The sequence below is a fragment of the Maniola hyperantus genome, chromosome 11 (genome assembly GCF_902806685.2).
Source record: "Maniola hyperantus chromosome 11, iAphHyp1.2, whole genome shotgun sequence".
NCBI classification, from domain to species: domain Eukaryota; kingdom Metazoa; phylum Arthropoda; class Insecta; order Lepidoptera; family Nymphalidae; genus Maniola; species Maniola hyperantus.
The window spans coordinates 6,024,440-6,050,642 of NC_048546.1; the positions used below are offsets into that span (position 1 = coordinate 6,024,440).

Here is a 26,203-nt window from a genome sequence, read left to right on the forward strand (position 1 = left end):
ATGCCCATGGTCTTTTTACCTCATTATAATATTAGTATTATTATTATTTATTATTTAATTAGAACGGCCATAAAGCCAATTACACTAATTAAACTACGAGTACAAACTAACATAAACATACTTACAAAAATTGTTAAAATTATAAATTTTAAAAAGCAAAATTTTAAATTTTCACAAAAGTGCAAGATCTGACCCATGATATCTAAGTATCTAAGTATATGAATTCTAACTGTTTTAGGTTAACAAAGCCTCTTCGATGGGCGTCTCAAAAGACCAGCTCTCCGTCACGTGAAGAAATTGAGATGAGAGTGTATTCCTTCGGGAGTGCAAAACACAACCCGTCAACCCGCAGTGATTCGAACGATCGTCTCCCTGCCAAGCGAATAGGATTTGTGTTGATAGGGAGTTTCTTTCAAAGGCTACGAAATAGTATACTATGTCAAGATTCAAATACGTAGAATTTATGTACTACCTACCTACCTATTTAAAATTAAATACACTCAGATTATTTATCTTCTAGTTTAGAATAATTGATCATATTAAACTATTTGAAAGGCGTTTGTGACGTCAACATAAATTTAATATGGTGGCCAACGGGTTTATTTTGAATAGAGTCAATGCGAGGTCAATATGCACCGATGTGCGATTGATCAGTAAACATCTGTTCCGTTCCATCACAGAAAAACGAAAAACCGTTTGGCATCCTTATGACGTGGTCCTTGTTTACTACGGAACCCTAAAAAGCAAGTTCTTCTAGACAAGCGCGTTCCAACTGGACCTCATTGCTTTCCTTAGAGATGCGCGGGTTGTCGTTAAAAAAATCACAGCAAAATTTGGTGTTGTATCTCAATAACTGCAACTTGTAGCAAGGTATATACATACCTACTCGTATCGATGTAGGAGATCAATTAAAATTACACACTTATTTGTAAAGAGAAACGAGGGTATAAAAGACAACGTTTAAAATAATGAATTGCTATATTAATTTCTATGACAACAATAGTAACTTAATTCGAAAATAATAGTCAAACATAAGTACTACATGTTTAATGTAGAAACACTGACACCGTTTTATTATCTTGGTCATTGCACCAGATCATGGAATACTATACTTACCTAATTATATGTAAAATTATTATGATTAGGTATCATTCTCCTCTTTGTTTGATATGAACATTGGACATGATACAGTAGGTACCTAATAAATTACATCATTAACAAAAATATCTGAGTTGATAATAAACAAATCTATTCCAACAATTAAGTTAACCATTATAAAACTATGGATTAGTAATTTATAGATTTATTCTTTTACAACGTTTTACTTACCTACATGTTTAGGAGGAACCATAAAAGATTTTTTAATGGTTCGTCTTGAACAGACAAACATATAGATCAAGATGGACTGAACGAAGCTATACCTAAGGGTGCCTTGTTTTACAACGGAGTTTTACAAAGTCCTATCTACAATTTTTTTGACAAATAACAACGTTGCTGAGTAACTTTTTTCCATAGATTACTGATAGATTTAATATAGAAAACGAACATTTGTAACTTTTTAGCGCACCATATTATAACTACTGTACCTAATGGCATATTGCGTTACCTATAGTTTATATTTCATTTCATAGTAAAAGATTTAACAATTATTATACGTCTTCATAACTACATTAAAACAATCATATTCAAATACTAAATTGTATAGGTACAATATAATAAGCCAATTGAAATAAATATAATATAAGACAATGTACGTATGCTACTAATCATCCTGGTCAGCGCAAATATTCTATATTTATATTGTACTTACATAAATACTTATTATATTGTCATGTTTTTGTAGGTAATTCGCCTTATATATTTTCATTATACTTATGAAAATACTCAACACATAAACACTTTAAATCTTAACTTAGAACATTAGACAAGTAAATAATTTATTGTACTTAATAGGTATTCAAAGAATTTATTTGGTTTTAGTTATAAAAATAGATAAATTGTTATTTTTAGGGTTACGTACCTCAAAAGGAAAAACGGAACCCTTATAGGATCACTTTGTTGGCTGTCTGTATGTCTGTCTGTCTGTCCGTCTGTCTGTCTGTCAAGAAACCTATAGGGCCGGTACTTCCCGTTGACCTAGAATCATGAAATTTGGCAGGTAGGTAGATCTTATAGCTGACATTTGGGGAAAAATCTGAATACCGTGAATTTAGGGTTAGATCACACAAAAAAAATTAAATTGTGGTCATGAACTAATAATTAGTATTTTCAACTTTCGAAGTGAGTGACTATATCAAGTGGGGTATCATATGAAAGGTCTTCACTTGTACATTCTAAAACAGATTTTTATTTATTTTTATGCAGTTTTTGAATTATCGTGCAAAATGTCGAAAAAATACGACTGTAGTACGAAACTCTCATTGCGCGAGCCTGACTCGCACTTGGCCGGTTTTTTAATTCATTAGGTAAGTAAATAGGTAGGTATATTGAAAAATAAAATATGTTTTTATAAAATTATTATTTCCGCGCTGCACGGAGCAGTGCTGCCGCAACAGTGCTGTCTCGGCACTACTGGTCCCCATGTGTCTACATGAGATTACATTCCGAGCTAGGCAGCAATGTCGCTGCAGCAATGTAGCGGAACATTGCTGCCTAGCTCGGAATGTAATCTCATATAAGCTTATAGAGATTGTATGGGGACCAGTAGTGCCGCGACAGCACTGTACGCAGCGCGCAGCAGTGCTGCACCAGCAGCACTGCTGCGTGCAGCGTGGTTCGGAATCATACCTTTAATTGTAGTTTTATGAGAAAGTTCAACTTAATTAGGAGTAATTAAGTAAATCATAAGTATTATAAATGCGAAAGTGTCTGACTGCTAGCTTTTCACGGCCTATCTGTTTAACCGATTTTGATGAAATCTTCAGAGCTAGATTGCACCCCAGGAAAGGACTTATCAAAGAATTCCCATGGGATTATTGAAAACCTAAATCCACGTCGAAAGGAGTCGCGAGACGGATCTATAGGCTACTTTTTATCCTAGACAATCAGTTTCCAAGAAACTAAAAAAAGTCGATAAGTGCGAGTCGGACTCGCACTCGAAGGGTTCCGTACTGTCAAACAAGAAATAACAATATTTCTTTAATGTTCATGGCGGACATTTTGAATTTTTTATTATTTGTTGTTATACTTACACTTCGAGTTAAATTGGGAACGAGGAAATTCGAAAAGAACAAAAGCGACTGACATAGCTCAAAGGATTAGCAAGCTGAAGTGGCAATGGGCAGGTCATGCCTGTCGCAGAACCGATGGCCGATGGGGCAGACGTGTTCTGGAGTGCAGACCGCGTACCGGTAAGCGCAGTGTGGGACGACCTCCAACCCACAGCTGGACCGATGACCTGAAGAAGGTGAGACTGATGGATTGGATTCATTTCAACTCTACCTATTAGGTACGGTTCACGAGATACAGCCCGCTGACAGACTGACGGACGGACAGACAGCAGAGGCTTTGTAATAGGGTCGAGTTGGCACCCTTCGGGTACGGAACCTTAAAAAGGGGAGCGAGCATCATCTAGAATTACATAAATTGACAAAAACTATTAAATTAGGAACTGCTTGCCGTTTCCACCGCAACACCAAAATGAGTTTGTAACGTGACTCTTAGTTCTGCATTGTGTCAAACATAAACAAGTCATATTATTCACAATACAATTAATTATTATATATGCAGTGTATAGTACAAGTATTGGTTTTATTTGGAGTCACAGCCCTTAAATATATGAATATTACTGATATTGCACATTTTAGTGGCTAGAACGTCACTCGTCAGCCTTCTTTTCGGGAGGTCCGGGATTCGATCCCGGGCACGCGTTTCTATCTTATCGTACTATGTGCGTTTAAGCAATTAAAAGGAAAACATCGTGAGGAAACCTGCACTGTGCACACCGGAGAGTTCTCCGTAATGATTTCAAAGGTGTCTGAAAACTGCCAATCATCTTAATTTTCAGAGAAAACATACTTTCAATAATTAACAAATTAATAAAGTCCGTACAAAATGACTCCTCACGCGTCATTTTAACTCTATGTGTCAACTGTCATGTCAAAAGTACCTTTAACATAAGGACTAAAATCGTACTTCTGACATGAAATTTTACACAAAAAGTTAAAATGGCACGTGAGGAGTTAAATTTTACGCGTTATAAATATACTACCTACTTAATTATTATTAGGTACCTAGCTACTAAGTTAGTAGGTAAATAATATTTGTTAAATTACAAAAAAAATGCGTAAGTAAGTAAACAAAACCAGACAAACAGTGTTACACATAATATTATACAAACTTCTAAATTAATAGTAGATTATTAACCAAGGGGATAAAGCAGTGTCTTCTGTCGCGGGTGACGATTTAAATTGCGAGCGTAACGAAGGACTCGAGGTTTACTCCCGAGCGTAGCGAGGGTGTTAAAAACTTAAATCACGAGCGAAGCGAGGGATTTAAGACGAGTCCTGAGTGTATCGAGGGATTTAAGTTCACCCAAGACTAAGACAAGACAGCTTTATCACCGAGGTAAATACTCTACTTTTCGTACCATTTGCGAAAAAAATAACACAATAATAATATGAGATAAGCATTTATTAAACGTTTAGAACATTAACTTATTTATAAAAATAAATTAAAATAAACTTAACGTTTACGTATTTGAGGAAAACAAAAACGCGGCAAATTCCTAGACTAATATTTTTTTGTCGGAAAAGCAAAGGCATCAAGCTCATACGGCCTTGTCGGTTTTCGTAATTTTATTTAATAATCATAACTGCATAATAAATGCGTATTCCTTTTTCAAAAAGATGTATAATGCTTTATATACAAACTCAATGGTGTAAACCTTCGTGGTTTTTGCTGTGTCTAAATTGGATTTGTTAAACATTCTTTATGTTGGTAATTAAAAAAAAAACACAGATGTAGTGTGTCTGTCTGGTGGGAGGCCTCGGCCGTGGCTAGTTACCATCCTACCGGCAAAGCCGTGCCGCCAAGCAATTTAGCGTTCCGACTTCCGGTATGATGCCGTGTAGAAATAAAAAGTTCAGTATAAATTTCGGTACCTAAGTATTCCAAATTTAAATCACATTCTCTCCCTAGGGGATGAATGAAATTCAGTACAATTTTCTTTCCCTGTTTTTAACAGATTAAAAATGACTATTGGTATGTACGCTTTTTGTGGCATTGAATGTCACTTTTTTGAGCAAGTGGTACGAAAAAGTAATTTATGAAACTAAACCTTATATTACAAATACAAAACAAAATATGGGGATTTCATTAAAAAATATGTGCATTGGGTGGCTCTAATTCATAAACCGACTGTGGAACTTTTTTATAGGTATAGGTACTACCTATAAGCGTGGTTAGAAAAACAAGATTCACAATCGTATTATGTTTACGTCAAGATTTTGCGATACTAATAAGTATAATTTTACAATTATCTATGTATAGTCCTTAAAAAAAGACTCCTCACGCGCCATTTTAACTCTATGGGTCAACTGTCATATTGTCAAAAGTATAGCTCACCTTTAAAATAAAGACTAAAATCGTACTTTTGACATGAAATTTGGCACAAAAAGTTAAAATGGCGCGTGAGGAGTCATTTTTTACGCATTATACTTTATGTAATATACGCAATACAAATAGTAGTAAATTAACTAAAAATAATAAAATATTAGGAACTTTAAAAGGTAACAACTTATTTCAATAACAGAGATTTGTATAAAGTAAATGCTAAATAGATTTTTATATAAATAAATAAAAGAGAACACCGTGTTATTGTTAATAAAATGCATTAAATTAAAATAGTGGCATACTTGAGCTAGTTAAAATATAGACTTAACAACATCGCATTCGCAAGGCAAGTAAAGTCGAAAACACATTGACTGTGTTGTTGTGCATTGCAACACAATCGAAGCGCGGCTGGCTAATGTTCACATCTTCATATAAAATGTATGATTTCAAAGTCCGATCACCTCCATCGCGTCACAACAAAGTACAACATAATCATGTGTCTGCACCATCTATCTACCTATCTATCTAATTATATTATATGTATTAGGTATCTGTATAAGTTGAGTGTATTTGGACCGCACTCCACGATTTACATACAAATCTTTTTAAACCAGTGGCCCTACCGCGGTTGTTTGACAGCTACAATGTCACGATCGCAATCATCTCTGATTGGTTAATGCTCGCTCACTATTGGCCACAATGCATTGTTGCAACAAGAATCGCACAAATTCAGCCAATCAGAACAATTGAGATTGTAATAATGATTGATGCAGGTTTTAGACAATCGCCCTGCTGTGTAACTTTGAAACTATACATACTTTTGGAAATCTGACATACTAATGACACAAATATAAATTTTAGAACGTGAACGTCTACAAAATTTCATTGAGTTTGATTGGTAGTATTTGGTTATAAAAATTCAAATAAAAATCAAATTCCATTTAGTATCAAGGAGCGTGTTCCAAATACACTCCTCTTAAAAAGCACAGAACGATTTGCCTCAGGATGATTTATTACGGTAGTCCAGTTGGAATGTCTAAGAAAACCACAGGGTGATTTCAATAATTTGACAAAATACTGCGTTCCGGCCGTCAAAAATGGAGCGATTGTTCGATTTTTAAATGCTAGATCTTGCCAACACTGGGCTACTTTTGATAAGAGACTTCTACGGGATACGGGATTACTTCTCATTTTTGAGTCTGCTACAAAATTCATCATATTTTGGCAGCAACGACTGTACATCTTTGCTACGAAATCATAAAAGTTTCGCTTGCTTAAAAATAGTTCGCAAAAAACAAAAAACCAACTACACACACATCACATGAAACTCTTGTACACACACTTTTTAACACTAACTTGGCACAATTTAGTCACTAAAAGTTTTGTGTTAAAAAATGAGTTAATAGAAATAAGTTAAAATCCTGGAACTTTTTATACACTAGTTCAAACTAAACTTCAGTTTGAACTAGTGTATAGAATGTTTCAGGATTTTACACCAATACATAAATTCAGAAAGTTCTAAAACAGTTTGTCGTTCAGCATAACATAAATCATTATACAATTGTCATAATAATTATAATAACGATGCATTAAACTGTCAGTAACAGCAGAAAGTTGATTGTACTAATTGTCCTTAAAAGTATCATAAGTAAACAGTAGCTATACGAGTAGGTACTGTTTGTTTACGTTACTTATTGAATCAGCTAACGTCATACTATTTATACAATTCAATATAAAAATAAAATCTTTGGATAACTATAGTAAATACACTCCGATTAATATAATTTAATAAAACTTCGTAATATATGTAATCGTTTAAAAAATATCAAGCACCTACGAGGTACGTATTATAACAAATAATTGCATAATTTACAATGTAAATAATTGTGAGATTTTCATAAAATTGGGGGCTGATTTGACGGTCTTATGAATGTACGTAGTTCAAAATTACATAATTTATATTAGCTACTTAATATTATTTGTAATTGGCTTAGTAGGTATTTCGCTTGAATCAAATTCAGCTGCAGACGTACTCAGTGTAGTGGTATGCGCAAGAATCTACCAATCAAACGAGATTCTTGCGTCATTCAGTATGTTAGGACAGACTCGTATGCTTTATGAAACAACACGCGGCAACACAGTAATATGTTTGAATCTTTCAAATAAAGAAGACGCAATGTCCACAACTGCGAAAGTCACTGGATAAATTAAATAAAAACGAGTTCTAATTCGAACCAGATTATTAGAAGACTTCAATTATTCTAAACAGGACGTGTTCTTATTAATTAGAATTATAGCGATGAATTTAATTTTTATAGAATAATTATTTCGTGTCTTTTCCGTCTCTTACTTTTTTATCTTTGGTGCTACTGCAACTAGATCTCGTAGCTGTAAAAGTTCGGTGCTAGGGACTGTATCGAAATTATGTGTTAGTTTACATTAAAGTGATAAAATGAACCGTCACAGTCCAAAAGCGTTAAATCAACCCTCATCATAACAAGTTATTTGTTAAGGCACTTTTTATTCTTAAAATGTGATTGTAATGTCTTTTTACAATGTCGACATTTACTAATCTAACTAGTCTTAAAGGCCTAAGGAGACAGAAAGCGCGACGGGAAATGCACAGCAGAACGTCACACGGATGCCTGTATGATTTGTCATACAAGAAACTGTATGAACCACATCAGTCGTCATACCACAGTATACTAAGTAGTTCCAGGTGGTTTCACTCCGCAGAGATGTTTAAAAAAATAGCGTAGCGACTCTTGTTACCACGCTGTAAAGTTATAATACAGCTTGAAAAGCGCTGCGGCCTAAAATTGAATAAACGCCTTGTTTTCTATCGCGTAAACGCTTATCGCTCTCTCTCTCTCTCTCTCTCTCTCTCTCTCTCTCTCCTGTCAGATAAGAATAATGTGAGTGCTATCGAAGGGGCACGCCGCCGTCGCTTTATGTATTTCTCGGGTCGCCTGACCAAGACTGTAAGCTCGGCCACGTCAAACTAGCACGCGACTGCAACTGCAGGAGCACTTCTTAATATAAACGTCCTCATACACTTTGTTGTATAAAATATTATAACTTCTATGATTCGCTTTGGAGACGAATCTCGACTCGCGTAGTGTCTTCTTGTGCCTGAGCCTTAGCACTTAAAGACGTCGTCAACTAATCAAGGGAGAGTCATCTTTACTGTATAGGTACACTGAACTGTCCAAAAGTTAATTTAGTTTTCCGTAAACTTAAAAACCTGCAATAAAAAAGACATTTTAGAAAAACATATCTCTAGAATGTAAAAGTACAAGCAATGGTGTTAATGAAAATTTAAAACAGAAGTGGCAACAGACGTTTTATACAGATACCTACCTATCTTTCACACGAAATAATAGTTATAATGTATGTAATAGCGACCCGCCCCGGCTTCACACGGGTAGCTTTTTACAAACATAAGAATCTCTTATATTTTGAAAATAAAATATCGCCTATGTCACTCAGGGTTAATGTAGCTTTCAACTGGCGAAAGAATTTTCAAAATTGGTTCAGTAGTTCCAGAGATTACCCCCTACAAACAAACGTTACCTCTTTATAATATTGGTATAGATTATACTAAATATATACAGAACTCGAAACTGAGACAGTGATGTGGCGCGGACACACGTTAATAAGAAGTTTAGAGAAATTAGACATTTGAGAATGTACCTAGTTTGTTTAATACTAAGTACACCCGTAAGATGTCTATGGTACAATGCTATCAATTATTATTTAGAAATTCTCAACCCGCCTGCCCCAACATATTCAGTGCTTGTGCCAAAGCTGCGCCCCGCCCCCACCCTGGCCTCTTATATTATGTTTATCATGCTTAATTTTTTAAAGTAACATTATAATGTAGTAAAAATATATCAAAATAACAATAGATAAGTGTAAGATACGCTAGCGCGTGCGTGGTCCGTTCGATAACAATTTATTACAATATTATCACCAAAAAAGCCATTGTTGTGTGGTTGTAGTTTTCATTAACTTAAGTATATTTTTTACAATGTTGTTATCTTAACTTTATTATTTTATGAAGTAATAAACAAGGTACCGGATTTTGATGACCTATATATAGTAAGTACAAATATAAAACACTGGGATTTTTTAATTTATTTTTAGGGTTCCGTACCTCAAAAAGAAAAACGGAACCCTTATAGGATCACTTTGTTGTCTGTCTGTCTGTCTGTCAAGAAACCTGCAGGGTACTTCCCGTTGACCTAGAATCATGAAATTTGGCAGGTAGGTAGATCTTATAGCTGACATTCGGGGAAAAATCTGAAAACTGTGAATTTGTGGTTACATCACACAAAGTCATCAGTTGTGGTCATGAATTAATACTTATTATTTTCAATTTTCTAAGTAAGATATCAAGTGGGATATCATATGAAAGATCTTCACCTGTGCATTCTAAAACAGATTTTTATTTATTTTTATGTATCATAGTTTTTGAATTATCCTGCAAAATGTCGAAAAAATACGACTGTAGTACGGAACCTTCATTGCGCGAGCCTGACTCGCACTTGGGCGGTTTTTTATGCTTCAATTTAACTTTCTTGAAAGGCATTAAATAAATAACCAAATACTCAAGCTTCGGTCGGACTGAAGCGAATCTGCAAAACGCATGCAAAACGGGAATAAACGCAAATGGCAAATAGATGTATACAACTACCCTCGCCAAATTAAAAACGCCTACTGCACAGTTCGTTGACGCAATAGGTGCGAGCGAATCGCTTGCCATATCCCGCACGGGATTCGTTTAGTTTGACTAAAGCTTTATCAATGTAGATATGTATGTATATATATTTTAAACAATGCTTACCAATTCTATTAATATTCACTCGTTCTTAAATTTTGAAACCTCGTCGAGAACATCAATGTTGCTCCTACGATAGGGGAGATTCCAGCCAGCATGAATGGCAATGTATAAGACTGTGTCTGTTTGTAAATGAGAGCCGCTAGTGGCGGACCCATCGAAAGAGGCAAAGCGGCCAGTCCTAACATACAACCAATACTTTGTGCAGCATACGCACTGCCGCAAAACTGAATGGCGATCGGGCCGATTAACGCTATAAATGCACCATCGAAAATGCCCATACCTAAAGATACACACACCAATAGAGGAAAAGATCGAACAAATGGCAATATCATTGTAAGGGTCCCAATTATGAAAAAAGATATCTGTTGTAACATAATCCTATTGACCCCCTTCTTGTCAGCCAAGAAACCGAAAATTAATCGACCTATACCAGAGGTAACCGCTATACACTGCAGCGGTAAATTCTCATAAACATTCTTAAAATTGCTATCGATAAATATTTTTATGTGCACGTAAGGAACAAAATAACCGAACAGAGCTATGGGCATAGATAAGGCCCACAACTTGTAGCTTCTATTTCTCCAAATTCTACCATCAAAAATAGTTTTGATAATGGTTTCGAAACCCTGTTCCCTGATCGGCTTCTCTGTAACTACGACAGATATAGGCTTGAATAGCAAACCGCAAAGAGATACACCGACAGTCAAAACAGCTAGTACTCTAAACAGCCCAGGTAACCCATAATTCTCTATCATATATTCCATTAACGGCGGCATCGCTACCGTGAAAATTGAGCTACCGATTGTAACAATGCCATTGACTAATCCTAAATACTTTTTGAAATAGTGACCAAGGATGGCCAAAGACGGAGTGTAGGCGAGAGACGCACCTACACCGTACATGACGCCATAAGTGAAACAAAGGCCATCTACATAATCGACAATGAAGGAGGATATTAGTAAGCCAACGACGGCAATGGCGCCTCCCAGTACTGCGGTGCACCGGAGCCCCATGAGGCTCGTCAGCACGCCCGACACCGGCGACAGCAGGAAGGTCGTCCCCATCGTCAACGCGCCCACCAGAGCTGGAACAGACAACATCTAGCTCAATACATCATCATCATGATCAACCCATCACCGGCTCACTACAGAGCACGGGTCTCCTCTCAGAGTGAGAAGGGTTTTGGCCATAGTCTACCACGCTGGCCATGTGCGGATTGGTAGACTTCACACACCTTTGAGAACATTATGGAGAACTCTCAGGCATGCAGGTTTCCTCACGATGTTTTCCTTCACCGCTCAATACAACTACATCATATTTTCATAGATGCAACAGACACAATTTAATGGCTGTGTGACCAATTAAAAATCTGCCTACTTATCATGTTATCGAAGTCATTCATAATAATACCTATACAATCAGTCATAAATCTAAACAAAACACCAATACACATTATTACCTACTCGTAAGTTACGAAACTAATAATATATAGGTACCTACTATAGTTGCTTTTTTAACAATCGCAGAAACGTTTTTGGGAGAAACGCGTACAAGCGACGCGATTTGTCCGGCGCTTTGGACCTTCTGGAGCTTTATTTCTCAATCGTGTAATGATTTCATTTCAGTTCGCGAAGTCTTATGGGCCTACTATTATACTTAGTGCGCCTCTTATGCATTTCAGCAAGAAGCAGTTTGTTTACCTTTTCTTCAAGATAAGGAATAACGGACATGATATTATTCTAAACTAACAACTTGATAGAAGGTGGTTAGGTCAGTAGAAGACGTTAGATGAAGCCTTTGCCAAAAAGTGCACCGAACTCAAAGACTAAAAGAGTTTCTAGAGCAAAGAAAACTTAAGTACCTAATAAATTATAGGAGAGTCCAAGATTGTGACTATTATCTAAATACGTAAAAGGAAAAGGACTGATCTATCAACGCACAGCTCAAACCACTGGACGGGTCGAGCTGAAATTTGGCATGCAGATAGGATTTTTGAAAATTCAACCCCTACGGGGGTACAATTCGGGTTTTAAATTTATGTAGTCCACGCGGACGAAGTCGCGAGCATAGATATAAACTGAGCAACCTGCACTAAATAAAATTAATCGCATATGGCGCCATACAAATTATTAAGGAAGGTCACAATGAGAAAGATAATAATTTGGATTTATTTTGAATGAAAAAATGTAAAGACACTCACTTTTGCATTTAATATTAAGTAGTACGTCTATACTCTATCTATAATAATGAATAATCATAAAAATATTTAATCAGAAAAACTTTAGTTGGGTAGAAATGCTTAGGTATAATACCTATGTATAAAGAATGAATCAATCCTGGAGGAACTTCAAATCAGCACCATAATGGATTCTAAGATAACTTAGATTACATAATAGAAAATAGAATAGATTAATTATTTTCTAAATATCTCATAGGTACTTAGCTACTCGAGATCTGGTATGGATAAAACCATTGATTGCAATTCTCAGAGTTTGGAGGAGAAGCTTAAGTTCTGTAAATTGTTTCCTCTTTAGAATTCGTCCATTAAATTATTACCTACCTAATCTAGCGTAGCCGACCGCTAACCTACTATGATAGACTTTTACCAACTATGTCCGAAAGCCGGAAGTCAGGGACCTTTTTAGTTTCTAGCTCTAAAAAGTCAAGTGCGAGTCGGACTCGCAAACGAAGGGTTCCGTACGTAGGGGATATAACACTAGAAGATACCTACCTACTTTTTATTTATTTTTAATTTGCAAGGCGAGCGTACTTGAAATTTTCATTATTTGTTGAATAATTTTAAACACGTCATACCTATCAAAAATTACGGGTCGGCGTCTCCTGGGATCGCGCCCGACGCTCTGACCTATGCTACGGTTCGCTTGCCGTGACGAAATTTGTGATATGTATATTCACTCAGTACTGAAGCGGTTACGTTAGAGCGTCGGGCGCGATCCCAACAGACGCGGGTTCTAATCCTGCCGGTCCGCAATTTTTGATATTATGTATTTTAAAATTATTTAGAAACTAGCTTATGCTCGCGACTTCATCCGCGTGGACTACACAAATTTCAAATTTCCCTAGATTTCACCCCTTAGAGGTTACAATTTAAAAAATCCTTAGCGGATGCCTACGTCATAATATCTATCTGCATGCCAAATTTCAGCTCGATCAGTCCAGTAGATTGAGCTGTGCGTTGATAGATCAGTCAGTCAGTCAGTCACCTTTTCCTTTTACATATTTAGATTTCCTTGAAGTGACACACTATAAAATTTATAAAATATTTATTATTTGATATTATAGCGGCAATAACACACTCAGAAAATTGGTCTGAAAGACAGACAAACGGACGGACAGACGGACGGACTGCGAAGGCTTAATAATAGGGTCCCGTTGGCATTCGTCGGGTATGGAACCCTAAAAACGGCACAGGCTCGTTGTAAGTGGAGCACAATATCTTCGTAATCTAATCGGGCCACTTCACCCACGATTATCGTCTTTGTGTCATTAAATTGCAGCTTATCGAAGCTAAGATATCTATTATTGGGTCACCAGATTTCACCCCATCTTCTTAAAGATAAATAACCGGCCAAGTGCGAGTCAGACTCGCGCACTGAGGGTTCCGTATTACAATCGTATTTTATCGACATTTTGCATGATAAATCAAAAACTATTATACCTAAAAATAAATAAAAATCTGTTTTAGAATGCACAAGTAAAACCCTTTCATATGATACCCCACTTGATACAGTTATCTTACTTCGAAAATTGAAAATACTAATTATTAGTTTATGACCACAATTTAATTTTTTTTGTGTGATGTGACCAAAAATTGACGGTTTTCAGATTTTTCCCCTAAAGCCAGCTATAAGACCCACCTACCTGCCAAATTTCATGATTCTAGGTCAACGGGAAGTACCCTGTAGGTTTCTTGACCGACAGACAGACAACAAAGTGATCCTATAAGGGTCCCGTTTTTCTTTTTGAGGTACGGAACCCTAAAAATAATATTATGATTTAAAAACCCCTGTCAAGTAGGACGAGTTGGACTCGCACACGAATGGTTCTGTATACCGTTGTACAAGAAATAGGTAACACTATTATTTTATTTTTTAATATTCGTGGTAGCCATTTTTAAATGTTTATTATTTGTTGTTATAGCGGCGAATGGAAATACACATTCAGTGATAATTTCAGCTCGCTAACTATTACGTTTCACGAGAGTCCGCTGACTGATAGACAGACGGATGGACGGACGGACAGCGGAGTCCTAGTAATAGGATCCCGTTGGCATCCTTCGGGTATGGAACACTAAGAAAGGAAACCTATTTCAATTACTTCGTGTCTAGGTGGTCTATGTAAGATAGGTAAAAAAATCGCAATCCGCGCTAAATATCTCTGAACTATCTAGTGCGATGCAGTTTTGTACAAATTATGCACTTACACACATTCACATAACGTAAGCCCACCCGTGCGAAGCTATGGCGAGTCAGCCAACAGATAGGTATAGTCCGCGCCAGGTCGAGATGGCACTCGGGGTATGAGGCGAGGGGCGCCCGCACACACGCACGTCTCCCGCGCTTGCCCGCTCCGGTTTAGTGCGGGGGCTGTACGGGTACGGGCGTTCTCTCACCGATTGCCATTTTGATCTGTCCCGTATTATACCTAGAGATATTTCGTGTTGTTCGTATTGTAGTCGAGACGCTACGAATGGTAATGGCAATGATTTTGCGACGAAATTATCAAATCAATACAATCAGCGCACTATCTTGTCGCGCTGTTTTGACGCCACTGTCTGTTCAGACGGACCACAACACAACCACAGACACCACATAGCGGCAACAATGTCGTATGTATGTGAATGCTTTCAATTGCGTTGTCGCAACCACAAAAGGTCGGCTTTTTTGTGAGCGAGTAGGTATCCCGAGTAGCGTTTGTGGCTGTGATGAGGTCATTATTGACCAGTGATCACAATATATTCGTGACAGATTGTGGTACATGAGAATGGAACTATGCGCTTTTGCAAAAAACATTGTGCCCGGCGAGATTTTTACCCCTGTATGATTGTGGTACGCCTAAAATGACCTTAACAGACAGCAAAAAGGCCACTTGTGCGTTAATGACTGGCGCCAGTGAAACAAGTGCCCGTATTAAAAGCTAAAACAAACGAAACACGCAATGGTAACTACACGTTCCATTGAATGCGCGCGTACGCTTGTACGATTTCTAAAACGCAACGCACACAAAACATATGGGGTAGAGTGGCACCAACAACTCAGCTTTGAAATACACTCATACAGTCCAATTCCAAATCGTTCTAAAGAAAATGAGCGTGCTTTAGCGGCTCCTCGAACGTGTGTGGACCTCGCCGATTTTCGAGTATAATCATCGCAATGGGATTAAACTGAAACACATAAGGGACAGACAAACATTCATTCATTCAAAATACATTCATATATAAGTAGGTACTGGGTAGAGGTTATAAGCTACTAGATGATGCCCGTGACTTCATCCGCGTGGATTTAGGTTTTTAAAAATCCTGTGGGAACTCTTTGATTTTCCAGAATTAAAAGTAGCCTGTCCGTAAATTTAATCAAAATCAGTTAAACGGGTGGGCCGTAAAAACCTATCAGACAGATAGACAGTCACAATTTTGCATATATAATATCAGTATGGATGTAGGTCTAGCCTTTTACTTTTCTAATGCTAATTAATTTACTACAGATTGTTTCTCGTATGCTCTAATGAGGTTAGTAAAGTCAATAATACCTTGAAATTCAATACATGCAATCTGAAACTATATTGCATCATTTTCATACCTATGAACTGTTGAATATGCTTTATTTGCATCACTATAGGATTGCATCATACGCTAATTATTTTACATAGAGATATAATATGTTAATAAGATAGCTTTACATATATTTCACTTATCTATAATCTTATTTAACATGTGTACCAAATAAAAGATTTTGCCTGCAACTTCCTGCATAAAAAGTCCAACTTTATCTAACATAATATATAACTACCTACCTAGCTAACTAATTGCAACTACTACATACGACAGACTCTAGAAATGTGAAAGTTAGTCTCATTTAGCAACATATTAACCCCAAAAATATAATTTCATAGATAGGGGTTGATTTGAGACCTAGTTTGAGACTTTTGACTTTTCCAATTCCACACAACTCATCAATATAATTTGGTCAGTTGTCTAAAGCGTACTGTTAACACACATGCTTTGAGCTTCCACTATTGCTTTCAATTGGTCATAATTAACTTTAGTTTCTGGCTACCCACGTGGCTTGTTCTAAAGATAGAAAACTCTAGAAACCAAAACTGTGTGCATGTCTGATCTATTCCCATGGTTCCATCAATGCCTACTGGAATCTGGATACTACTGGTGTAAGGTTACTACAAGCTCTTACTTAGTTTTGTCCTGGGGTATATTTAAATTACAGCTTTTACCTATTTCAAAAGCTGTAACTTTGGTAGGTATATATATATCTGAAGATATTGTGTCGAATCTCAAGAAGATATACTTAATTAGTCAAAGCCTTATTTATGTATATATTCATTTAGTTTTTAAAAAAAGCAGCCTTTTTTAAATTTTACATTGTTGAGTCTGAAGTCGTAAACCTTAGAAAAACTGTTATATGTAAATTCACATAATATATTGTTAAATATAACATTGTGGTCCAAAGCTGCATAGACAACATGCAATATCAATAAAGTGGTAAATGATCCCTAAACAACTATATTGCAGGATATTTCAACAGTATCTATCTATGTATAGTTAGTTACATATTATTTATTTATGCTGTCAGTTTTCTACAAGACTAAGGAGAATATAATAAATTAAAATATGTATTATATTTATTAGAATAAATTACAATTTTATATAGTAAAGTAAAAGTAATATATTCTTTATTGTACACCAAAACCAAAACAATAGAAGTATAACAAAGATTTTGCAAGTTCAATAGGTGGCCTTATTGCTAAAATAGTGATCTCTTCCATGCAACCTTAGGGTAGAGGATATAATAAAAATTAAAGAAAGCGGAAGGGGTGTACTAATTAAATAAAGTAAATACACATTATACTAAGTAACTGTAAACTGTAATAAATCCTCTATTAAAAATAAATAAACTTGCTGGAGTTGCTGTAAGCAACCTTACCTTAATGCAATGAAGATCTTAATGGGAATTTGAATCATCAAATGAAACATTGAAAATATGAAATTATTTATTACTAGCCAGTGACTTCATCCGTGTGGATTTAGGTTTTTAAAAATTCTGTGGGACCTCTTTGATTTTCCGGGATAAAAAGTAACCTTTGTTACTTTCCGTCCTTTCAACTATCTCTATGCCAAAAATCAAGTCGATCGGTTGCTTAGTTAGGGTGTGAAGGCAAACAAACAAACACACCTTCGCATTTATAATATTAGTAAGTATAGATTTAACTTACCAGCTCTGCTTCCGGCATTTGATACGTTTTCAGCTTCAAGCTTCTTTTGAAGAACTATATAAATAACACTGTAGGAATTGATAATACCGAAAACTAGACCATTAGTTAAAAATGACCCTAATATTATCGTATAAGCTCTGAAACCGCCATCAGGTGGTTCCCTGTAAGTGGTCCTAGATGATTCTTCTCCGAGAATAGCTTGGCCATTAGTTTCTTTCGAAACATTTTCGTTAGTTTTTACCAATAAATCTTTGTTTTCCAATGGTAAAGAATCCATTCTCAACTCCAAATATCGCAATTTATCACGTAACTGATAAATGAATTACTTTTTCTGTTAGAATATAAGCACATGGCCTTCCGAAAGATGCATGAAAATTATCTTTAAGGAAAATGCAGTCCTAAACAGAATTTTAAAATTTATTTTCTCTGTTTAATGAACGTATGTATATAGGTAATTGACGTGCACATTTTATTTTTATTATTTAACTAAATATTCTTGGGCTTCATAAACTTCGCTTAATTACGACACGAGTTTCAACTTTCAATTAATTTCAACGTTTCAAAGTAGGAAAATACCAAACCTAACCAATATTTTAAATTCCACCACTTGCCACTTGCATTTGACTTTGACAAGTCAGTGACAAACTGACATTAGCATGACTTCGACATTACTTTCTTAAACTGGTTTTACGGCTCTGGATTCTAACTCTTTTGAGCAGAACTACACTGGAATATATTATTGGCCTGTGACTGGAATGATTCGTCGCGTGTCACCGTTAATGTCTCAGAATAAGGACTATTAGAAGTAGCCCTATTGTGACACTTACTGTTAGAGCGAGATAGCTAAATGCATTTAAGCTCTTATTTAGAACGTGACAAAATTATTATGTTTTAACCTTATCACCGTGACCACTTTTTTTTGTTTGCCAAAATGTATTTGTACGTGAGATTTTGGCAAACAACGTGAAGTGAGGTTATGTTGACTCAAGTATTGTAAATAAATAATTAATTCGTTTTGTTGTTTTTTGTTTTTGAAGTTATTGTGCAATGGTGCGTTGCAGTATACTAGGCTACAATAGCCGAAGCGAACGTAAAATAGACGGAATAACATTTCACAAGACGTAAGTACCTCTGCTTGAGCGAGAGGGGGCCACGCTAGTTGCATATCTGGACATATCTGTGGACACGACTATTACAGGATGGTGTCGATACTGATGTTTTTCTCTAAACCTAAGAGTATCTGCATCTTTTACTTTATAATATTGTTAAAAAGGGACAGAAAATGAATTTTAAATTAAAAGCCTCTAGTCTTAAGTTTTAGCGCACTCAACAATTGACGACTGGCAGTCACGAGGTTTGATAGTTCTACATTAAATTAATCTCGTCTGTCCTTTTCTTATTATATTAGTAAGATAAAGATGCATCTGCAAATACTCTAAAATTTAGTTGAGCTGAAAAGTGCCTACTACCTACTAATTACTATATTTTCTATTATATTTAATACTATTTCTAAACTAATTTTATACCTACCGGTATCATAGCTAACACTAAAAGTCAATTTCAAAATAATATTTTTATTTTTAAAATAATTGTTATACTTATAGCATTAAAAATTTGTTAGAATTCAGTTTACAAAATTGATGGCCACTACCTACTTGTACTTCTTCACTTCAGTAACCAGATTTTTAATAAGTGGCATATCCTCTTTCAGTTTATCTTCTATGCTACTTTTTTCCTCATCGGAGGCAGTTAAGTATGCTGCTACCAGTTCTGGAAATCAGTAATAATATATAATCTGTATTTTAAAATAAGCTAATTCCATTGTAAACATTCTAAACTACACTAAAATGGGACGTCTAAATCTATTGCTATCCCTTTCATAATATTGCTTGCGGAAAAGGATAGCACTAGATTTAGACCTGTTAATTTAGTTTAGTTTAGAGATTGTGTACAAAATAATCGGCCCTATTGTGAGTTAAGTGATATCAGACGGTTCATTCAGAGTAAATGTTCACTCAAACGATTGTCTCATTTTGTTTGACACTTTTGATTCATTTTGTGTCAGATGCTTCAAGTAAGAAATCGCGCAACAAACATACAAAAAAATAAAAAATAAATCTAAATAAAAACATACAGTCGAATTGAGAACCTCCTCCTTTTTTTGAAGTCGGTTAAAAAGATGCCAAATGAAAACCAGAAATGAACAAAAAATTAACGATCTGATATCTCTATTGTGACTTAACATAACACTGATAAGATAACTCATTGTGCAATTATTATTATTGGTAATTAAATATAAGACATAATATACAACAGAAGTTACAAGGATCAGCAACTGCCAAATAAATATCATTGCAGAGATGTCTGCAATGATATTTATTTGTTCTGATGTCTCTGTAATCCAGCATTAAGTAATCCATGCATACAGTGTGCAAGAAAACATGGGAAGTAACTTAGTTTAAAGTACATTTTTTTTAAAATTGCAAATGCTTGACCACAATCACACCTGATGGAAAGTGATATGATGTGTGTGTGTGATTTACCTACTTTATTTATTAATTTTTATATATCTTGTTTAATAATGATTTTAAGTTGTAAGTAAGTAAGTTGATTTCGTTGTTTAACGACATATTTTAATGTAGATAACGGGTACATACGGTCGTCGTGGTCACGATTCGTGCAATTGGGCTAAATATCAGCAAATAAAAACATCAAATTAATCGTGGTATATACCTGTTATCTACATTAAAATATATCTTGTTCAATGCATATATATTATTTTGTTGTGTACACATATTAGGGGTTGTCTCTTAAACCTTGATATATTTAGAGACTTTATAGTTACAACTCACAAGAACAACCTGTTTTGTGCGCCTATTAAATAAAATAAAATTAAAATTGTTATTTTGGAATTAAAATCTCACCATGATATTTCTGAAGTTTCCCAAAATCATCTTCTTTCAATTGTGACTTCAAAAATGCTACAATAGATGGCACTTGTCTACCAGATGCATGCAACATATTTTGATTGAGAACAGTGAACAGCGCAAGCGATACTAAATGCAAAACTAATGCAGGCTCCTCACAGTTTTCTAACTCCGATATAAGTTTTTCTCTGTGATTTAGAACAAGAAGTCTGAAAAGCAACAAATATTTTAAACTCCTCATCTCATCTGTATATATAAAATTCAAAGTCCTGACTGACTGACTGACTTATATATCATAGCACAGCTTAAACCGCTGGTCCTAGAGACATGCAATTTGAAGGGTGTGTTCTTTGTAAAGAGTAGGTATCCACTAAGAAAGGATCTTTCGAAATTCCACCCTTAAGTGGGTTAAATGGGGGTTTAAAATTTATGTAGTCCACGCGGACGAAGTCGCGAGCATAAGCTAGTTAAACATAAAAGAAAGAAATACAAACTTGTCCTTTTTCTTATCAACTTTTTTTAAAATCATTCCACACTCAGATAAACATACATCCACAGCTTGATAAAATTGCTCCATATTCTGATCACCCAATGCTACATTCAAGGCTCGCAATGGTTTCATATATTCATCAGACAAATCATTCATTATTTTATTTCTCTGTTCTACTGACAACACATCAACTTGTACTGATAGGTTGCATTGATTTGCTGCATACTTGCAGAACTCCGAAAGAATATCACTACCAAATGACTTGAGAAGGTATTTGATAAATTGTGCATGTTGATCGTTCGGAAATAATTTCAAACCCTTCTCATATAGCTTAACATCGTTTATAAGAACATTAATTTTATCTTGGGCAGAAGAATGAGTTTGCTTTCTGTTCTGGTTAGCATCTTGTAATAATTTTTCAGCCAGCTCTTTTGCTATAGCTAAAGCAGCTTGATTGAGATGTCTGTAAAGAAAAGATTATAGCATAATTAATAAAACAATGAAAAAGTTTTTGAATTTTTGAAAGGACGAAGTCGCGAGCATAAGCTAGAACAAATCTTTTTTTGGAACGGATATTATTAAAGACCTAGAGAGTGCAGAGTGACGTAGACTACGTACTTTTCATTCCGGCCAATCAAAGAGTTCACACATGATTTTGAAAACTTAAACCCACGCAAAAGACGAAATTGCGACCATCATCTAGTACATAATATTATAACATGACTAGCTGATGCCCGCGACTTCGTCCGCGTGAAATTAGGTTTTTTAAAAATCTTGTGGGAACTTTTTGATTTTCAGGGATAAAAAGTAGCCTATGTCACTCTCCAGGTCTTTATCCCATACCCATGCAAAAAATCACGTAAATCTGTTGCACTGTTGCGACGTGATTGAAGGACAAACCAACAAACAAACACACTTTCGCATTTATAATAAGGGTACTGAAATAATGGTACTGATTAATCAAATATTGAAAATTGTACCCTTGAAGGTATTCAGCAATCTGGCCTATCAAATCTTCTAGCCCTTCATTTTCCAGGGGTTCTTTAATAACACTTTCTACATCTTCATTGCTAACAATCTCTAATTGATCTTGATTTTTTTTGGAAGCACTTGGGGCTTCATCAGAATCAGAATCGTGTGCGATCTGAAATGAAAACAAACAAATGTTACACAATAGAGCCAGCAACAGCAGCAAACTTGTCACTAAAAATCGATCTCCTCCTGGCAACCAAGTACCTATAGGATATATACAAATGACAATATTGCGTATAATCACAGGTTTGCAACTAGCGTGGCCCCCTCAGTCCCTCTCGCTCAAGCAGATTTTCTTACTTGTGAAATGTCATTCCTTCTACACTTCACGTTGTTTGTCAAATACTCACGTACAAATACATTTTGACAAACAAAAAAAAAAGTGGCCACGGTGATAAGGACAAAACATAATCATTTTGTCACGTTCTAACAAGAGCTTAAATGCATTTAGCTATCTCGCTCTAACAGTAAGTGTCACAATAGGGCTACTTCTAACAGTCCTTGTTCTGAGATTTTAGTCCTCTTTTGACATGACAGTGACCCATAGAGTTAAAATGGCGTGTAAGAAGTCATTTGTTTGGTGTGGACTATATACAGTAAACAATGCATTGGAGAATTGAGAAAACATTAAAAAATAATCAAAATATTATATTGAAATGATATTTAATACCTACCTGTTTAGATCTTGGATGCTTTTTTACTGCCTTTGTTTTAGTTTCTCGGCCTTGGGTGCCACCACCAACTTTGCCAGTACTGGCTTTCTTCCTACGCTCCTCACGCCTCTCAGCTTTGTGATCTACATGGGTTTGATGTTGCATCTCAGATTTCGCCAGTTGCTTTTCAAGACAAAATTGTTGGTACTTGCCACATTTTACAATAACTTCAGCATTTTTCTGAGCTATTGGCATACATGCTTGCTTCAAATTTTCAATAAATTGATTGCTAATAACTGAAATAAATAAATAAAATTTTAATTCGTTTTTTAATTCATGCACTCTTTTGCTCTAAGCTGTGATAAATCGCTCCTAATCGGAGGTCGGGGGTTCGATCCCGGGCATGCACCTCTAATTTTTTGGGGTTATGTGCATTTTAAGTAATTAAATATCACTTGCTTTAACTGTGAAGAAAAACATCGTGAGGAAACCTGCATTCCTGAGAGCTCTCCATAATGTTCTCAATGGTGTGTGAAGTCTGCTAATCTGCACTTGGCCTGCGTGGTAGACTATGGCTAAAACCCTTCTCATTAGAGATGAGACCCGTGCTCTGTATTGAGATGGTCATGGGTTGATCATGATGGTGATGGCACTCTTTTGCACTGAAGTTAAAGCAAGTTATTACTACATTATTGTATTAAGAATTCTAATTATAATTTTTGCAGGTTTCTGAGCTGTTAGGTTTTCTTTTTATTTAATGATTGTCTTTTACGGTTTTTTAGGTAAATTGGAGTATGTTACGTAAAATAAGCTGTTTATACAATATACTTAGCATATAGATAGGTATAAATAAATATTGATTAACAGGAACAGTTTAAGTTATTGTTTTAGTACAAAATAATATGATTCCAAATTTCAAACTCACCAGTTTTATCAAAGAGAATTGTTGACTTTGAGTTATTCTTTAGTAAAGTTTCAAGGATATTATCAATATCTTCATCTGACAACACTGATGGCAGCAACGATACAACATCTAAATAACTCTTAGAAGCAATACATTCCTCAAGAGCGGATTCTAATTGTTGTTTTATTTGCGAGCCAATTACACAACTTCTCAAGAATGTCATGTCCTCATTGGACAAAACTCTTTTAGCATAACCTTTTGGATCTGATATACCGAGACGAGTTAATGCATCATACTCCAAATAATTGTTCTGTTTATAAAAGTTCATAACCCACTCATTTTGTGACTTAGTATAACACGTTGGTACATATTGTGCTCCCGATTGCCGGCCAGTAAGTACACCGGGAGCATTCAACTGATCAAAGAGGTATAAAAAGAGTCTCTCCGTTAAATTACAGTGACTTATGATGAGACTAATAGGGGTTGGTTTAAGGAGACCCATTAAAGCTCCTCTAATCTTTGCTTTTGTCCTAGTGATGTACTCTTCTGTGTAAAATATTCTAGGATCAGAAGGATCTTGTCTACCATTGATAAGTTTGCCCAAATATTTTTCCAAAACACTATGTTGCAACAGCTCCGCCGGCAAGTCATATTGTAATGTCAAATCACCAACTGTAATTTGACCTTGTAATTGCAACTTCTCATTAATTTCTCTTGCAATTTTTTCTAAATAATAGTGTGTAATCAAAGATCCTGCAACCAACTGTACTTCTTTACTCTTGACAATATCAACAGCATATATGTTTATTTGATTCAGATCCACGTTGAGCTCCTTAGCTAGTTCAACGGTATTGACACGTCCACCTCGCACATATAATTCATCTTTTATCTCTTTAACAAGTTGCTGTGGAGTCAAATATTCTTTCCCATCTGTTGTGAAAATCACATCTAGTAACTTAAGTTCAATTAACTTGGATACAATTTCTATGCAGTTTCTCTCCGATAAACTGAAAATTATATTATGATATGAATATTTAAGTAATTAATGCTAAGTAATTAAATAGTTATAATAATAATAAGCCTTCTTGTTTACTTACTGTTGTGCTGTAGTGGTTAGTTGTGCTTTTTGGAAGTCTGCAGCCAATCTTTTAATTTCATCCCAATCAGTTGAAGGTGCCATTTCAAATTTTTTTTTATTTCTGAACCCACCGTCTTACCTATATCAGTACCTAACCAAGAATTCATTATTAAATTACTTAATTAAGATTAATATAATTGTATTATTGATAAAACATGTATAAAGATTTACATTCGTCCTATGTTTATATAGCCTACTAGATGATACCCGCGACTTCGTCCGCGTGGATTTAGGTTTTAAAATCCCGTGGGATATCTTTAATTTTCCGGGATTAAAAGTAGCCTATATCCCTCCCCGGGATGCAAGCTGTCCCTCTACCAAATTTCATTGAAATAGGTTAAAGGATGTGGCGTGAAAAGCTAACAGACAGACGGACAGACAGACACACTTTCGCAAATATTAGTATGGATTTAAATAAATTTAAGGATTCTAATACAAACCAAATCCCAAATTTAAATCGGAATGTTTTTAGAATAGTCTTCCGAATCTTTTCTTCATAGTTATAGAATACGTGAATAAACTATATTGTGTTTGCTGTCTAAAAATGATGAAGAAAAATCAAAACAAGTTGAATGACGTCCGAGTCCGACGTCCATAATCAGTGACGTCGGTTCACGTGTCAAGATTTTTTTTAAACTGGTTTTACTGCTCTGGGTTGGACACTTGGACACGTAGATAGAGTAATAAAGGTAGATACAGGAACGTTTGCTTTCTCATTCACACTAAAAAAAAGCACAGATAAAGTTGCTAATGTGGTATGTGATAAACAGAGACGCAGCTAACCTATTTTTTGTCCCTTACCGTGTAACCGATTTTTTTCAAGGAATACAACTTTAGTTGTACCTTTGAGAATTCGTGGCATCATTGTATTTCTCATTAGTTATTTACTTGTTTTTACATAAAAAACGTTTAATACAAAATGTTGTTGATCGGTTAATACAAATATTGACTACTAAACAATAGTAATTGTCGTGTTATTCATCGTTACTAGGGGCTATCGCTATCTCAGTCGCGGTTACACAGTACTTTAGTCTAGATTTTTTATTCAGTCTACGGACAAGGCTCTCTTGGCACTTCAATGACATTGACAGGGGGGCGCTGTTGGAGAACAAAGGCTTAGAATAAGCTAACAAGAACAAAGGGGACGGCAGTACAGAGGGACTACAAGGGCTTTAGTATAGGTTCGTGTTTTTAAC

At 35.5% G+C, this 26,203-nt stretch overlaps 3 protein-coding genes across 9 annotated transcripts in view; 1 reads left to right on the forward strand and 2 right to left on the reverse strand.

Annotated features, from left to right (window-relative positions):
- Window positions 1-962, forward strand: part of LOC117986686 (solute carrier family 22 member 2-like) — a 19,877-nt gene extending 18,915 nt beyond the window's left edge. For 3 of the 7 annotated variants that reach the window (XM_069501835.1, XM_069501836.1, XM_069501834.1), the window contains one exon: window positions 239-962. In XM_069501835.1, the coding sequence (XP_069357936.1) occupies window positions 239-458 (220 nt within the window). In that variant the 3' untranslated portion in view covers window positions 459-962. The remainder of the gene's footprint in view (window positions 1-238) is intronic. The other 4 variants (XM_069501837.1, XM_069501838.1, XM_069501839.1 and 1 more) reach the window with 2 other exon arrangements.
- Window positions 960-18,482, reverse strand: kar (monocarboxylate transporter 10-like protein kar). Its single transcript, XM_034973405.2, has 3 exons — window positions 17,864-18,482; window positions 10,400-11,480; window positions 960-8,797 (listed from the first exon to the last, which is right to left on the reverse strand). The coding sequence occupies exons 1-2, from the start codon at window positions 18,138-18,140 to the stop codon at window positions 10,408-10,410; spliced, it is 1,350 nt and encodes a 449-aa protein (XP_034829296.1). The 5' UTR covers window positions 18,141-18,482; the 3' UTR covers window positions 960-8,797; window positions 10,400-10,407.
- Window positions 18,483-19,418: 936 nt separating this feature from the next.
- Ufl1 (UFM1 specific ligase 1) lies at window positions 19,419-25,605 on the reverse strand. The gene is made up of 8 exons (XM_034973404.2): window positions 25,448-25,605; window positions 24,967-25,098; window positions 23,891-24,876; window positions 22,987-23,261; window positions 22,261-22,424; window positions 21,285-21,743; window positions 20,788-20,999; window positions 19,419-19,633 (listed from the first exon to the last, which is right to left on the reverse strand). The coding sequence occupies exons 2-8, from the start codon at window positions 25,047-25,049 to the stop codon at window positions 19,515-19,517; spliced, it is 2,298 nt and encodes a 765-aa protein (XP_034829295.1). The 5' UTR covers window positions 25,050-25,098; window positions 25,448-25,605; the 3' UTR covers window positions 19,419-19,514.
- Between the last annotated feature and the right edge of the window lie 598 nt (window positions 25,606-26,203).